At 44.1% G+C, this 15471-nt stretch overlaps 1 protein-coding gene across 2 annotated transcripts in view; it reads right to left on the reverse strand.

Moving 5' to 3' along the window:
• Positions 1–1349: 1349 nt before the first annotated feature.
• Positions 1350–15471, reverse strand: part of zgc:77151 (uncharacterized protein LOC337153 homolog) — a 23461-nt gene continuing 9339 nt past the window's right edge. The window contains exons 3-12 of one of the 2 annotated variants that reach the window (XM_061056127.1): positions 14906–15013; positions 13634–13838; positions 13280–13510; positions 13057–13163; positions 12826–12973; positions 12671–12723; positions 10345–10442; positions 10079–10268; positions 9612–9812; positions 1350–9055 (exon numbers count right to left, since the gene is read on the reverse strand). In XM_061056127.1, the coding sequence (XP_060912110.1) occupies positions 7886–9055; positions 9612–9812; positions 10079–10268; positions 10345–10442; positions 12671–12723; positions 12826–12973; positions 13057–13163; positions 13280–13510; positions 13634–13838; positions 14906–15013 (2511 nt within the window). In that variant the 3' untranslated portion in view covers positions 1350–7885. The remainder of the gene's footprint in view (positions 9056–9611; positions 9813–10078; positions 10269–10344; positions 10443–12670; positions 12724–12825; positions 12974–13056; positions 13164–13279; positions 13511–13633; positions 13839–14905; positions 15014–15471) is intronic. The other variant, XM_061056129.1, reaches the window with a different exon arrangement.

The following is a 15471-nucleotide window of genomic DNA, read 5'->3' on the forward strand; positions in this document are numbered from 1 at the left end:
CACACACACACACACACACACACACACACACACACACACACACACACACACACACACACACACAGAGAGACTTTATTCTCAGTCTGTTTCAAAGTGCAAACATTCACACCAAACAGGAAATGAACACATTCCTCGGTGTGCTACAGGAACAATGTTATCGATGTGTGTGTGTGTGTGTGAACTTGTATTTCTGTTGTTATGGGGACATACGTTTGTTCACACAGTCTCATTGTGGGGACCTGTACGCCTTAAAGGGACAAAATGCAACACCCACAGATGGGAATCATTAACTTTGAGGTGAAGACATGATTCAGGGTTCATGTTTCAGAATTTAATATTTAATGCTGAAGAATTTAATGTCATACTTTTGTACTTAGAGAGCACAGTTCACCAAAGTCAACGTCCTTGTGTGTGTGTGTGTGTGTGTGTGTGTGTGTGTGTGTGTACACCTGTACCTGGCCAATAAAGCTGATTCTGATGTTGCTGAATAAAAGTTAAAGTATTAAAAATGAAAGGACACTTTAAAACTGAAAAAACGTTATCAGATATTAAGTACATTCTTTGTTTTGGAAAAATACTGAAATGAATCTCATAAAACAGAAACATGAATTCCTTCATATCAGAGCTCTGCCTCCATCTAGTGGCCAGTCTGAGGAATTCCAGCTTGTTGAACTCTTAACCAGTGAACATGATTTAAACTCACTTCCTTATAAATTGTCAGTTTAAATTAACTTTATAGGGGGGCTGGTGGTGCAGTGGTTAGTGCGCGCGCCCCCATGCATGTAGTCCTCAAAGCCGGCAGCCCCGGTTCAAATCTGACCTGAGAATCCTTCCCTGCATGTCATTCCTCACTCTCTCTCTCTCTCTGAACTCTATCCACTGTCCTATCTCTCCATTAAAAGCCCAAAAATAAAATATTTAAATTAACTTTAAAAACTAAATAACCTTTAAGCTGATACTTGGAACATTTTCACATAAAATAACTGTTTACTGACAACACAAACATTACAGCAACTTTTAACTCTTTAAATTAAGATTTTATCCTCTTAAAAAATAAAAATTGAGTTGAGTTGGGCTCCATGCAAAACTTAAAACAGTTTATTGTGGAGGAGGTCATTCTTCTTGAAGCTGATTTTTACTTCTTTAATTTTAAAGTATACTTTATGTTAACTTATTTATTTCAGGTTTGATATCAGGTCTCATTATAATTTCACCTTTTTCTCCATAAGCTTCATCTACATTAAACAAGTGTCGATTCATCCTATAAGTTAAAATGTTTTCACCCTTTAGGTGTGAAGTTACTTTATCCGTCATCAGACGTTTCAAAAAGACAGAAATGAAACCCAGTCTGATGTTTATTAACAGGTTACTTTTATTATAAATATACAGTGTTAAAATGGAATGGTACCTGACACTGCCAGCTGTTAAAATAAACTAAGAAATGGAACTGGAGTTGATGCTGCAGATCTTCAACCATAAAATCACGCACTCGACGTGAAACACAAAAACCTCCCACTCAAAAACACCTTGGTGGATGTTTCAGGTGCACGCAGGAAGTGACCTTAGCAGAAAGCGTCCGCTCTCTCGTCAGACTGACTTTGCAAAAGTTCAGAGCGCTCTGTAGAGAAAAGCACATTTGTGTGTTTTTTAAGTTGTTCTGGGTTTTTTTTTAGTTCCAGAGAAAAGAGGAAATAAAAACATGAGTGGAATGATGTCGTGATAAAAAACAAACAATCACAGGAAGTGACTGAGACATTCGTTGATTCTAAACATCCAACAGTTTGTGAGGTGCCACATGCAGCATTTATAACATACGCACACATTTCACATTCTGCTGCCGTGTCTCCAGGATGGGACTGCAGATCTTATAAAACTCTTTAAAGCACCTGGAAAACGACCGACTTCATGTTAGAGATCCTTTCCATTTAGTCTCCAGCAGCCGTCACAACAAAGTCATGAATCTGAAGTTTAGTCGTTATTCTCGGCTCGTGGTTTCAGATCTAAAAATGAATCAACTTCAGACGAGTCACTTTGAACTCAAACTTAAATGTTGACGTTTCTTTGACTATATTTTATATTCCTTCAAACTGACATTTCAGGCGAGATATTTAAAGATGTGAACGGAGAATATGAAATAATTAATGAGATTATAACACCCGCTGCAGCTGAAACCGTTTGAATCATTAAACAGAAAACTAATCTGCAGCTCCGGATGTTTAATGGAAACATTTTCAATCACAGGCATGAGAAATCAATGATGATGGATTTCTTCAGGAGTTAACTGAAGATATCTGAAGGTGTCGTCGGTAACTGGAGCTCAATGATTCTGTGTTTCATCTTTTTAACAACAAACGATCAGAAAGTCTTTTCAGCTTCGAGGACAGACTCCAACCACGTCTTGTTTTTAAGTCATTTTGAGATTAACCGATGAAGACAATGAGAGACGGTCGCAGCCGCTTGGCGTTAAGAATCTTGATCCACCATGTGGTCGTCCATCGTTTAAAGAAGCTGCAGCAGTCTTTACATTGTTTGTTTTGTGTATGTTAAAATGTCACATGTAGCACCCGTTATTTGATCATCCTCTGTGTGAATGTCGTCACAGGATGAGTCTCGTCTCCGAGCGCTCAGGTGGCCACTAGTCGCGGTCAGATCCTGTAGGTCCAGTTAGCTCGCTGTGGGATCTGAACGAGCATCCTGTCGTCGTTTATCTCCTCGTTTAATCCAAATTTGAAACACAGGATTCCCAAAACATCAGGCGACAAAAGGAGCCGTAGTTCAAGTCAATGGCGTGAAGGCTAACGAGCAAATTAAACGTTCAGGTATCAGGCACTTTGATTTGACGTAAATGCGCAGTGCCGCTAACGAGCGATGCTGAAGTAGTAAACACCGGAGATAACAAATCTGAACATGCAGAACAAAATGTAAACATCCCAGTCTTTAACTTTATCAAAGAAAAAAAAAAGAAGATAGGAACCTTAACAAACTAAAGCTTAAATAACCAAAGAAAAACCTACTCATCTCTCATACTGGTTTCACATGCTGCTAGACTACAAGACCCGCCCCCCTTTAGGTGACCCAGCGGGCGCTCAGTGGCGTGATGTCATCAACATGCACAAAATAAAAGAACTAATGCAAAACGCTCAGGACAGTCAGGCTGACACTCAAACTGGTCCGGTGGAGCTGTGGTTTGACTGGGATGCTCATGTTTACTCCAAAGGAAGTAGTTTGTAAGAAGTTTATTTTGAAGGCCGTGCTCAGAGGGCGGAGCTTCTCATTGGTATAAATGAAATCATGGCGTTGCACTCTGATGTTCACAAGCCGAGGAAACCAGTTTAACCCTGCGTAGGCTCACACCAGTTTGAAACCAGTCCAAGATTGCAACTGGGAGTATATGGGGACCAGCACAATGCTGCCAATGTGTCCCAGTGGTCACTCAAGGTACTGCAGTCCAAAAACATTTACCATAAAGAAAATATAAGAGATGTTTATAAACCCCGACTGACCTCCAGAAGTTTATTAAAATGTTCATCAGGAGTCCTGCAGCTCAGAGAGACAACCTGATGACGTCATTGTTTTATACACCAGGTGTTTTGTTAAGCGGCGATCACTGGATAATGATGGCGGTCTAACATTAAGGTTAACTTTAAGTATTAAAGCAACACCATGAATGTGTTTGGATCCTGTACGTTTCGTTCTGAAGGTCAAGAGTCAGTTTGTCATTTTCTTCTTCTCTACTCGAGAAAGTGACCAGTCGTGTCCTCGCACGATGACCATCCCTCTAAAACAAACTCCTTCCTTTGAAGCAAAGCTGAGCATGCTCAGACAAACAACTCCACCTTCAAAATAAGAGATTTATGGACACAATGTAAAAAATAATACATGAATCTGTTGTTACATTTTCTGAGAAATATGAACTCTTACTGCAAAAGATGAATCAAAGTTTTTCTCCTTGGAGTCGAGGAGAGAACAGACATTGCAGTGAAAAGTGACTTTTCTTAACAATCTAAAGACTCTTTTCACCAAATGTTCAGAGGTGATGAGCGGTGGAGTATGTGTGCTTTGAGTTTACATTAACTACTCATGCATTCATTCAGAAACATTTCATATCCGTCTCACATGAGGCCAACAGTCAAAAACATCTTTTAAAAAAACTGCAAATCTTTTCCTAAGCAGTCAGATTTATTGGAATAGAAGCTGCGTGAGACTGCAGTCCAGAAGTCAGACTGCCGAGATGAAAGAATTTGCAGCTTTAGACACAAAAATAAAACAACAATATGGCATTAGCTACATAACTAAGAATAAACAGCACCAGGTCATTTCGCTGTCGTACATGATTCCTCTACTCGGGTAAAATAACAAAACGTTGGCAAATATATAAATATGGAAAAAAAAAAAACAAGTGAAGCAAGTTTGTACAGTAGGTGTGCAAATGTGACCCGACGTCCGTCTGGCAGAAAACCAAACGAGTCAAAGGAAAAGGCGGCAGTTAAAAAGATACCTTGATGTTTCTAACAACATGGAGTCTGGGTTTGGTGTTGGCACTTCACATGAGAAGGGGGAGGGGCCAGCTGGAGCGCTGCATTATACTAAAAAAGCTAACATAATCTTTGGTGACGAGGCGTGAATGATATCTGTTGGATTTCTCTTTTTAAACAATTATTGACATCAAATCTGGAGAGACTGAATCAGCTGATCTTAAGTGGAAGTCTGTTTGAATTTAACATTTTTAGTAGTCCCTGAATTCTCTCTCTCGTGGAGCGTTAGCTAAGACGTTTGAGACCATTATCATGTCTGTACACTTTATATGAACCAGAGGATGGCTAACGTAGCTTAGCACAAAGACTGGAAACAGGTGGAAACAGTTCGCCTGCTACTAATGAAGGGAAACCATTAAAGCGTGTGATAATAACTGACTTTGACTTTGCTAGTCATCGCTCATATTGAGACGCACAGATCGGGGAAATCCGATGTTTGTGTCACGACTTCTTTTGGTGCACAATAAAAAACCTCTTCTCTGAATCAGAGATTAGAAAACTAGATGCCAGCGTCAAGTTGATGGGTTACTCACATCGGTTCATGTCGATGTCAACAGGCAAATAATGTGTCGCAGCCTAAAACCATCAATTTAAGATTATTTATTAGAATTAGATTTAAAAACAGGAGACTAGAAGGATACAAAATGTGACGTTCCCATTCTGTACGTTCACACTCACTGGGTTAAGTGCGTTATGATTTCTGACAAACAGGCGTTAAAGTCAACGCCTCCTGTTACCGTAAATCATGAACTCCGTCTCATTTACCCAAATGCATGATGGGATACGCTCACCCTGATAACGCAGATGAAAATGATACCCAAGAAAAGCAACAATAAGAACCAGCATGAACATCCTATACACTGCTGGTGATGAAGGCTAAGTGGTGGACGCCAACCCACGGTGGTCGCCAATGCACGGTGGTGAAAAACACAAGATGGTCGGCGGTGGCACGGTGGTGGAAGTTTGGAGAAAAGTTGAAAACAACAAAACTCTAAATGTTCACTTTATTTACAGACAAACCTTTAAATATTAGAACCAGAGAAATACGTTTTGCTGCAGTTTTTCCAGGAGTTTACGATTTATGGTTTAATCTTCGAGTGGAACAGATCGGGTCTTTTCTGCAACCCCGCGACATTCAGAACTCTGTTTAACTTAAACATGAGGGGGACTCTGGTTTCTGTGGTTTAAGATGAGGGGTACTCTGGTTTAATATGAGGGGGACTCTGGTTTAATATGAGGGGTACTCTGGTTTAAGATGAGGGGTACTCTGGTTTAATATGAGGGGGACTCTGGTTTAATATGAGGGGTACTCTGGTTTCTCTGGTCTAAGATGAGGGGTACTCTGGTTTAATATGAGGGGTACTCTGGTTTAATATGAGGGGTACTCTGGTTTAATATGAGGGGTACTCTGGTTTCTCTGGTTTAAGATGAGGGGTACTCTGGTTTAATATGAGGGGTACTCTGGTTTAATATGAGGGGTACTCTGGTTTAATATGAGGGGTACTCTGGTTTCTCTGGTTTAAGATGAGGGGTACTCTGGTTTAATATGAGGGGTACTCTGGTTTAATATGAGGGGTACTGTGGTTTAAGATGAGGGGTACTCTGGTTTCTCTGGTTTAATATGAGGGGTACTCTGGTTTCATATGAGGGGTACTCTGGTTTAATATGAGGGGTACTCTGGTTTCATATGAGGGGTACTCTGGTTTAATATGAGGGGTACTCTGGTTTCTCTGGTCTAAGGTAAGGGGTACTCTGGTTTCTCTGGTCTAAGGTAAGGGGTACTCTGGTTTCTCTCAGGAGGTCTAAGATGAGGGGTACTCTGGTTTAATATGAGGGGTACTCTGGTTTCATATGAGGGGTACTCTGGTTTAATATGAGGGGTACTCTGGTTTCTCTGGTCTAAGGTAAGGGGTACTCTGGTTTCTCTGGTCTAAGGTAAGGGGTACTCTGGTTTCTTGTTATTTAAAGGACAGACATGCTGAGGAGTGGGAGTGGAGGGTTAGGGTTAGGGAAACTAAAGAGGTCCAACATCAAGGTATCTCTCCAACTGAATGGATTTGAAGCGGGCGGTGAAGCCGGCTGTTTAAGGCACGTGTGTGTAAGAAAGGTTGATATATTTGAGCTAACGAGCAGGACTATAGAAAGGCTTCACTTAACGAGCTATAACGTGAAGGAGCTCCAGATAACATCAGGACACTTTATCAGAAAATAACCATCTCTCTACAGAAGTAGAGATTTAAAAACTACAGAACTACAGATGCTCATTTATGAAGTCTCGATGCATAGCATCACCCATAGATGTAATTCTTATTTCCACTAAGTCGTGTTCAGCGTCACATTGAATAGTTTATAGTGTTATGAGGGTTAGGGATGGGGATCACCATCAGATCTGATTCATCTTTTCTTACCTAAACCTGAAGTTTCTTCTTCATGACGTTGGCTTTAAGAACATCATAATGCCATATGATTGTTCTCTGATAGTCATTTTACCGACCTGACCTTGAACACATCATAATGTAACCTTTAAGCTAACAAGCTTTGAACCCGCTGATTGAACACTGGATTCATATTTTTCTTTCAGGACTTGATACAAGTTTGAATGGTGTCACCACGGGGGGGCTCTGATTGGACGAGGAGGAGGATGACAACAGTGGAAGGTGCATTGTGGTTAATTTAACGCTCAGTGTCGACCTGGTGGGTCATGGCGGTCGTGTTCGCTAACAGTCAAATATTCTGAAATATACATTTAAATTTCACTTCCTCCTTTTTTCTTTGGTAAAATTTGAAACCTCTCCGTTAGTTCAGACATCCTCAGATGACCAGAATTAATCTCTGAGGGGTTTAAAAACTGTTTGCTGGTTCTTCTATTTAATTAAAAGACTTCATTAGACAATCGGTTTTATAAACGACTCGTTAGATAGCGTGACGTTATCGGACCCACGAGACTCGATGAGCTCTCGTGTTTTTGATTTTTAAAGAGCGTGTTTGGCGTTGGGATCCCCATCCCTCGTTATGGCAGTGTTTGTTTCAGAGTCTGTGTTTCTGTTTTTACATTTTAAGACACAGAAATGAAAAAGGAAAGAAACTGATCTATGATTGTCTCTGCGTCGTCGTTCCTCTGCAAATATCAACAACGTGATCGAGAAGAAGAAAGACACAAAAATCAGAACCCGTCGAGGCTCAAATGTTCTGAAAGATGAAGAAATGAAACGTCTCGCTCCTCATCCTCTGGATCCAACACGAGCCGGATCCAACGGGTCCAAAAACCCCTAACTGAGCCCGCTCTGAGGCCCACTCATCCTGGACTCAGGGGGGGCAGTTTTCTCATGCTTACAAAGAGAGCGCCGACTCTAAAAACAGTGAGTGTCTGTGTTTGAAGGCCCCGCACTCCTCACCTCAGCTGGACCAGGACCAGGACCAGAGCAGGGTCTGGGATCAGAATCCTCCTGTTTAGTTTGACATGGCTCCTCCTCCTCCTCCTTTACTACCACTCCCTGCTCCATCTCGGTCCTCTGCTGTTCCGCTAAAGATCCTGGAGGGAGAAACTTTCCAAACCTGGTCCCGGTCCCATTCAGATCCTCCTCCAGTTTCACCTGAAAAGGGGGCAACCCGAGCAGGAAGGCCCTGATCCTGCTGGGGGAGCTTAGGTCTGCAGGTTCCTCCTGGTTCTTCATCTCCACATCCTGCTCTTCTTCTTCTCCTCCTGCAGAGCCGGTCTGGTCCCCCGGGCTGAGGTCCTGGGTCTGGGTGCTGAGTCTTGGTTTCTTGGACATGTGCTGGTCTGAGGTCCCGTTGACGGCTGTTGGACTGGGCTCTGGTCCATCCGTGGCAGCTCTCTTGACGGGGAAGCGTTTGCTGAGGTTGAGGGGAAGGGCCTGCTCTGGGGGGGGCGTGATGGGGGAGCAGGGGGGCTTGGGGCTCAGGTCCTGGGACAGGGCCTCAGAAAGGCGGCGGGTGAAGGTCTGGAACTGAGACGAGCCCAGACGAGTCCTCATCAGCTGACACACCTGGACGCTGCAGTCCAGGTTCAGAGGAAGGACCCTGAGGGGGGGCAGAGGGGGTCGGGTCCTTGCCTCCCGGCCTCCCCCTCTCTGGGCCCCGTCGTCCGCACTGCAACCGGTGCAGCTGGGATGCTGCGGGTGGGGTTGAGGCGGCGTCCGGTCCACACTTGGATGGGGGGAATCCGGACTTCCCGTTTTGGGCTGCAGGGTGAAGATGGTGGGGAGGTGCTGGTTGGGGTCCTGAGGGGTCAGAGCAGGACTCTCTGGACCCCTCTGCAGGCTGATACGGTTTCTGAAGACGTCTAGAGGACACACCCCTTTGATGGGGCTGAACCCTCCCAGAGCTCCGCCCACAAAGTGCCGAGGCAGCGTGGAGAGGAGGACGGTGGGAGCTGCAGACTCCCCGCGCTCCGTCTTCAGATCCTTCAGTTTGGGCTGAAAGGGGAGGAAGGGGGTGGACAGGGGGGAGAGGTCAGGGGTCAGGGGCATGTTGTGGGTCAGGATGACCGGCTGGATGGGCTGCAGGGAGGAGAGAACAAGAAAGGAGGTCGTTAGTCCTTCACACCAGGTCATGTGACCGCAGCCGTCTGTATTTTAATGATTGTAGAAGGAAAAGAAAACTTTGAAACTAAATAATAAATAAGAATAAGCGTCTTTGAGTATTTAGAAAAGCGCTATATAAATGTAATTTATTATTATTATGATTTGATGTGATGTCGGGGCGTCTGTCAGCGTGGGTCAGATCCAGCAGGGATTCTGTGGAGTTCACACGTTAACATACATCTTCATATATCTTGACTACATGATGCACACACACCACACATTACAATCTGCACATTGCACTTTTACACCCTGGAAACTTTACACTGTTTACATTATTCTATATTTTGTATATTCAAATATTTCTCTTTTTTAATTTGACATTATATTTCTATATTTACTGTATTTATGTGTTTTAGTAATTTGAGTGTTTATTGCATGGCCTTGCGGAACAGTCTTTACATTTCACTGCACATCTGTATGAGCATGTGACAAATACAAATCTTGAATCTCTGCAGTGATGCAGAGTGTTTACCCTGTGCGTGCTGCTGGCTCCGCCTCCTCCTGCAGCTCTGGCTGGAAGCAGCTGCTGCTGACACTCTGCTGCTCCTTTAGCTTTAGCCTGCTGCTGAGCTAGCAGCTTAGCCTGAGCGATCAGCGTGGCCTTGTTGCGTGTTCCGGGCGGCCGACCTCGACCACGCTTCACCACCACGGCGCCGTTTGGGTTCACTATCTGCTGGAAGACAAGAGATGAGCTGTTAGCTTTTATCGGGTTTGTTTGGAGGATGGCGTGCTTTCAGACACACTTTCTCCGGCGAGCCTTTCCTGATTTTTGTTGATTTTAAATTGTTAATATTTTCACTTTTTAAAATTCCTTAAAAAAAAAAGAAGTGATTTTTCTTCCTTAATCTTGCCTTGTTTATTATTCTATGACCTGCCTGTTTGTTTTCTCTATAAATAAAGATTATTATTATTATTATTATTGAGGACGCTGATACTCACAGGTTGAGGAGGAGCGGTCGTCTTCTTCTCCTTGGCTTTGGCTCCTGGTTTTCTTCCTCTCTGAAGCGGCTTCCTGCCTCTGATCCCTCGTGGTTTCAGGGGGAAGGGTAGATCTGGGATTTTGAACTCGGCTCCTCCCCCTCCTCCTCCTCCTGCTGCTCGGAGGTGCTCCTCGTAAGGAAGCATCAGCCTGAGATATAAAACATGTGGTCACAGGACGCCTGGTGCATTCTGGGTAAATCTGTTGATCTGTTCTGTGTTCTGACCTCTCGTAGTGTCTCCTGGTGCAGGTAGCGGCGCTGGTGCTGCCGGGACATCCTCCCAACTCGTTATAGACCACCTTCCACAGACGATCGTTAGTCACCTGACACAAACAAACAAACATTACATCATCACCTGAGACACAAACAAACAATCATGACATCATCACCTCAGACAAACAAACAAACAATCATTACATCATCACCTGACACACAAACAAACATCACATCATCACCTGACACACAAACAAACAAACATTACATCATCACCTGAGACACAAACAAACAAACATTACATCATCACCTGAGACACAAACAAACAATCATGACATCATCACCTGAGACAAACAAACAAACAATCATTACATCATCACCTGACACACAAACAAACACATCATCACCTGAGACAAACAAACATCACATCACCTGACAAACAATCATGACATCATCACCTGAGACACAAACAAACAAACATTACATCATCACCTGAGACACAAACAAACAATCATGACATCATCACCTGAGACAAACAAACAAACAATCATTACATCATCACCTGACACACAAACAAACACATCATCACCTGAGACAAACAAACATCACATCACCTGACAAACAATCATGACATCATCACCTGAGACACAAACAAACAAACATTACATCATCACCTGACACACAAACAAACATCATGACATCATCACCTGAGACACAAACAAACAATCATTACATCATCACCTGACAAACAAACAAACAATCATCACATCATCACCTGAGACACAAACAAACAAACAATCATGACATCATCACCTGACACACAAACAAACATCATGACATCATCACCTGACAAACAAACAATCATCACATCATCACCTGAGACACAAACAAACAAACAATCATGACATCATCACCTGACACACAAACAAACATCATGACATCATCACCTGACAAACAAACAATCATCACATCACCTGAGACACAAACAAACAATCATGACATCATCACCTGACACACAAACAAACATCATGACATCATCACCTGACAAACAAACAATCATCACATCATCACCTGAGACACAAACAAACAAACAATCATCACCTGAGACACAAACAAACAAACAATCATGACATCATCACCTGACACACAAACAAACATCATGACATCATCACCTGACACACAAACAAACATCATGACATCATCACCTGACAAACAAACAAACAATCATCACATCATCACCTGAAACAAACAAACAAACAATCATCACCTGACAAACAAACAAACAATCATCACCTGACACACAAACAAACATCATGACATCATCACCTGACAAACAAACAATCATCAAATCATCACCTGAGACACAAACAAACAAACAATCATGACATCATCACCTGAGACACAAACAAACAATCATGACATCATCACCTGACACACAAACAAACATCATGACATCATCACCTGACAAACAAACAAACAATCATCACATCATCACCTGAGACACAAACAAACAAACAATCATGACATCATCACCTGACACACAAACAAACATCATGACATCATCACCTGACAAACAAACAAACAATCATTACATCATCACCTGAGACACAAACAAACAAACATCATGACATCATCACCTGAGACACAAACAAACATCATGACATCATCACCTGACACACAAACAAACATCATGACATCATCACCTGACAAACAAACAAACAATCATTACATCATCACCTGAGACACAAACAAACAAACATCATGACATCATCACCTGAGACACAAACAAACATCATGACATCATCACCTGAGACACAAACAAACATCATGACATCATCACCTGAGACACAAACAAACATTACATCATCACCTGACACACAAACAAACATCATGACATCATCACCTGAGACACAAACAAACATTACATCATCACCTGACACACAAACAAACATCATGACATCATCACCTGAGACACAAACAAACATTACATCATCACCTGAGACACAAACAAACATCATGACATCATCACCTGACACACAAACAAACACATCACATAACCCGTGCAGGGATAAAAATATATGTGAGATTTAAACAAGAACCTAAAAACAGGAAAAACATCTGTAATTAGACCTGAATATAAAAGATAAAAAAGTGTTGACCTTCTGAAGTTGTGTTGTTTATTTATGTACAGCAATGTTTAAAAAGAAGATCGTGAAGACACGTCTACTTTTAGGGCGCACTCACACGAGGAGAAGTTGTCCCGTGCTGTGAAACTTCTGAACATGCAGAGAGTCTGAACCTCAGTGAAGGCAAACAGGAACAAAATGAAGCAACTCACCTTTTTATAACCTCCCAGTCTCTTCACCACGGAGTACATGAGGAAGAGGTCGACTGAGGACGCACAGGAAGGAGAACGTTACAAAGGGAAATGTCAAAATAAAAGCACCACTTTGATGAGATAAATATTCGTGTATAACAGACGCAGCCCCTCACTCTTCTTGAAGCCCAGGTTGGGCACTTTGTGGATCGGCGAGCCGCTCCGGTCCATGAAGGTGAACAGCTGATCGAGGAAGAGCTGCTCTTCAGGGTGAGGGAGCCAGCCGCCCTCACAGCCCGCCTCCACGCTGCCCATCACGTTCTCCTGAGGGCGGGCGGACAGACAGGGTTAAAGGTCAACACTCACACCTTAACTAAACGTTCAAATGACGTCATCAAAGATCAAACCTTCATCCTGTCGATCCAGGACTCTGATTGGCCGGAGGTGGGCGACTCTTTGCCGTCTCGTCCTCTCCTCTTGCGAGGTCGCCCTCGCAGACTGAGAGACGGACATCCTGCGGCAGAAGAGAACACAAAGGTGATGAAGCTGGTTGGTGGGTGGGAGGGGTCCTGGATCCCCCCCCCCGCATGTTTACAAACTAACACGCCTTGATAACGGCGTTTCACTCACTGAACTGCCAGGAGAAGCTGGCGTTGTTCTCCAGCGTCGGGTGGCTGAAGGTGTCTCTGCAGTACATCAGTCGAGTGCTCGGCAGCGCTTTGACTCCGCCCAGAGCGAGCAGGTGGAGGTCCTGCAGCACCGCCCCCCTCGCTCCGTCCTGGATGCGTCTCTGCAGCGAGCGGAAGCGGCAGTACTGCGGGTAGCTGAGGATTCTGACGCTGTGATGGTCCGACTGCTCGTCTGAGAAGAGAAACGCGGCACCGAATGTTTAGAACAAAACGACCACATGCAAAAGACAATTAAACACCTGAAACCCGACATGGCGTCCTGCTGAGAAACACTTTAAAAGTTGTGTTTTCTTACTGTCATCTCTGTCTCGGAGCGGCTCGCTCATCTTGTTGTTTGTGATGTTGTTGTTGCTCTGCAGAGATTTGAGGAGCCCGTTCGTCCCGCACGCCGGCGTCTCTAGATTCATCTCGACGCTCCAACCGGTCGGCTCCACGCACGACCAGCGCACCAGATCCTCCACCCGCAACACGATCTTCCTGGACACGGCGAGAACCTCATCCTGAACACCAAGAGAGAAAACACAACAGATAAACTCTCTCTCTCTCACAGACGGGACCAACATCTCTCAGGTGACATCACACGGGGAGGGAGGGGGAGGAGTCACGCTGATGTAAGAGTTTAAAGGCTGCACATGTTGAAGTGACGTTGATGTTTTAATGTATTACACAACTTTTCATGCTTCAGATTCAGAAACATTAAAGACTCCAGCGGGGGATCATCGATCCCCCTTCAGACCGGATGTTGATCTGGTTCAGGTGTTCCAGATGTTCCTGAGGCGTGTTGATATTAACCTCCATGATCTGCTCTGGAGACGATGGGGGCGGACCTACAGACAGATTTTGGTCTCCAGAGTTTAAATGTTTCCTCTTCAGGTTGACTTCCTCCTCGTTATGAGCCTTTGATTCAGACGAGCAGCAGCTGAGTGTCGCTCTGTGACGGCGTCCTTTAAAGCTTCGCTGACCGTGTGAACGGCGTGACAAACTGTTCACCCACTTTAAACTTCCTCCCATTCCAGTTTGTCAGCTGTGATCTCGTTTAGCCCCCCCCCCCCCAAATACCCCTCCTCCTCCTCAGGAGCTCCAGTTCTAAATCCTGCTGCTCGCCCTCAACTCTTCTTAAAGAGCGGAGGGGGCCGACCTACGATCCACTTTGTCATCTGGCTGAAAGTCCGGGTCCGTGGCGCAAGCCGGGCAGCGCCACCGGATGTGTTTATTAATGAGAAGTTTGTGATAAACAGGGGGGAGGGGCTTAGACTCTAGTTTAACCTGTTTGGATGGAGAAGGCGGCGGTGTCCCCGTGACAAGGTTATTTATAGATGCTGTTAAAGCAGATTATAAACTAACCCTTCATGTCGTTGACAGGAAACATGTCCTGATATATTATGATTTTAAAATCTAAACTGAAGGAAACACCTTCAGGTAAATTAGAAACAGATATTTAATTTAGATAAAAGTCTGAAAAATAAAGAATTAACCAGACATGTTGAAGAAACGCCGTACCGTGAACAGTTTGAGTACTTTATCTGTAATGAAGAGGATCCGGTTTACTGTGTGACCTTTGACCCACCTCTCCGTGCTCCCTGGTCCGACCCCTCGGCGTGTCCTCAGGCAGGAAGTAGAGTCTGGCGCTGGCCAGCAGGTGGCGCCGCGTCTGGTCTTCCCACAGCAAGGTCACCTGAACGAGACGGGAACAAAGTTTCAACCTCAGCCATTAATGAAAGAAGCTGATGATGAAGTACACAATGCTGCAGTTCCTCCAGTGTCCACTAGAGGCTGGCTGCAGAAGCACAGGAAGTCACATACACACCCATTCTAAAAATCCTATTTTTTATCCTGTACATCCGTCCACTGACACAGACGCAGTGATAGGAAGGAAAACACTCATTACAGCATCAGACCCGCCTGCCATCTTGGATTTCTTATAAATACTACAACCGCCCCCCTTCCTCTCTGACTGGCAACACCTCCCTCTGTGAGCAACGTGTGAACGAGCTCCTCAGGACGGTTACAGAGAGTGTGCGTGAACGAGCTCCTCAGGACGGTTACAGAGAGCGTGCGTGAACGAGCTCCTCAGGACGGTTACAGAGAGCGTGCGTGAACGAGCTCCTCAGGACGGTTACAGAGAGTGTGTGT

Source organism: Labrus mixtus, chromosome 14, assembly GCF_963584025.1.
Source record: "Labrus mixtus chromosome 14, fLabMix1.1, whole genome shotgun sequence".
NCBI lineage: Eukaryota > Metazoa > Chordata > Actinopteri > Labriformes > Labridae > Labrus > Labrus mixtus.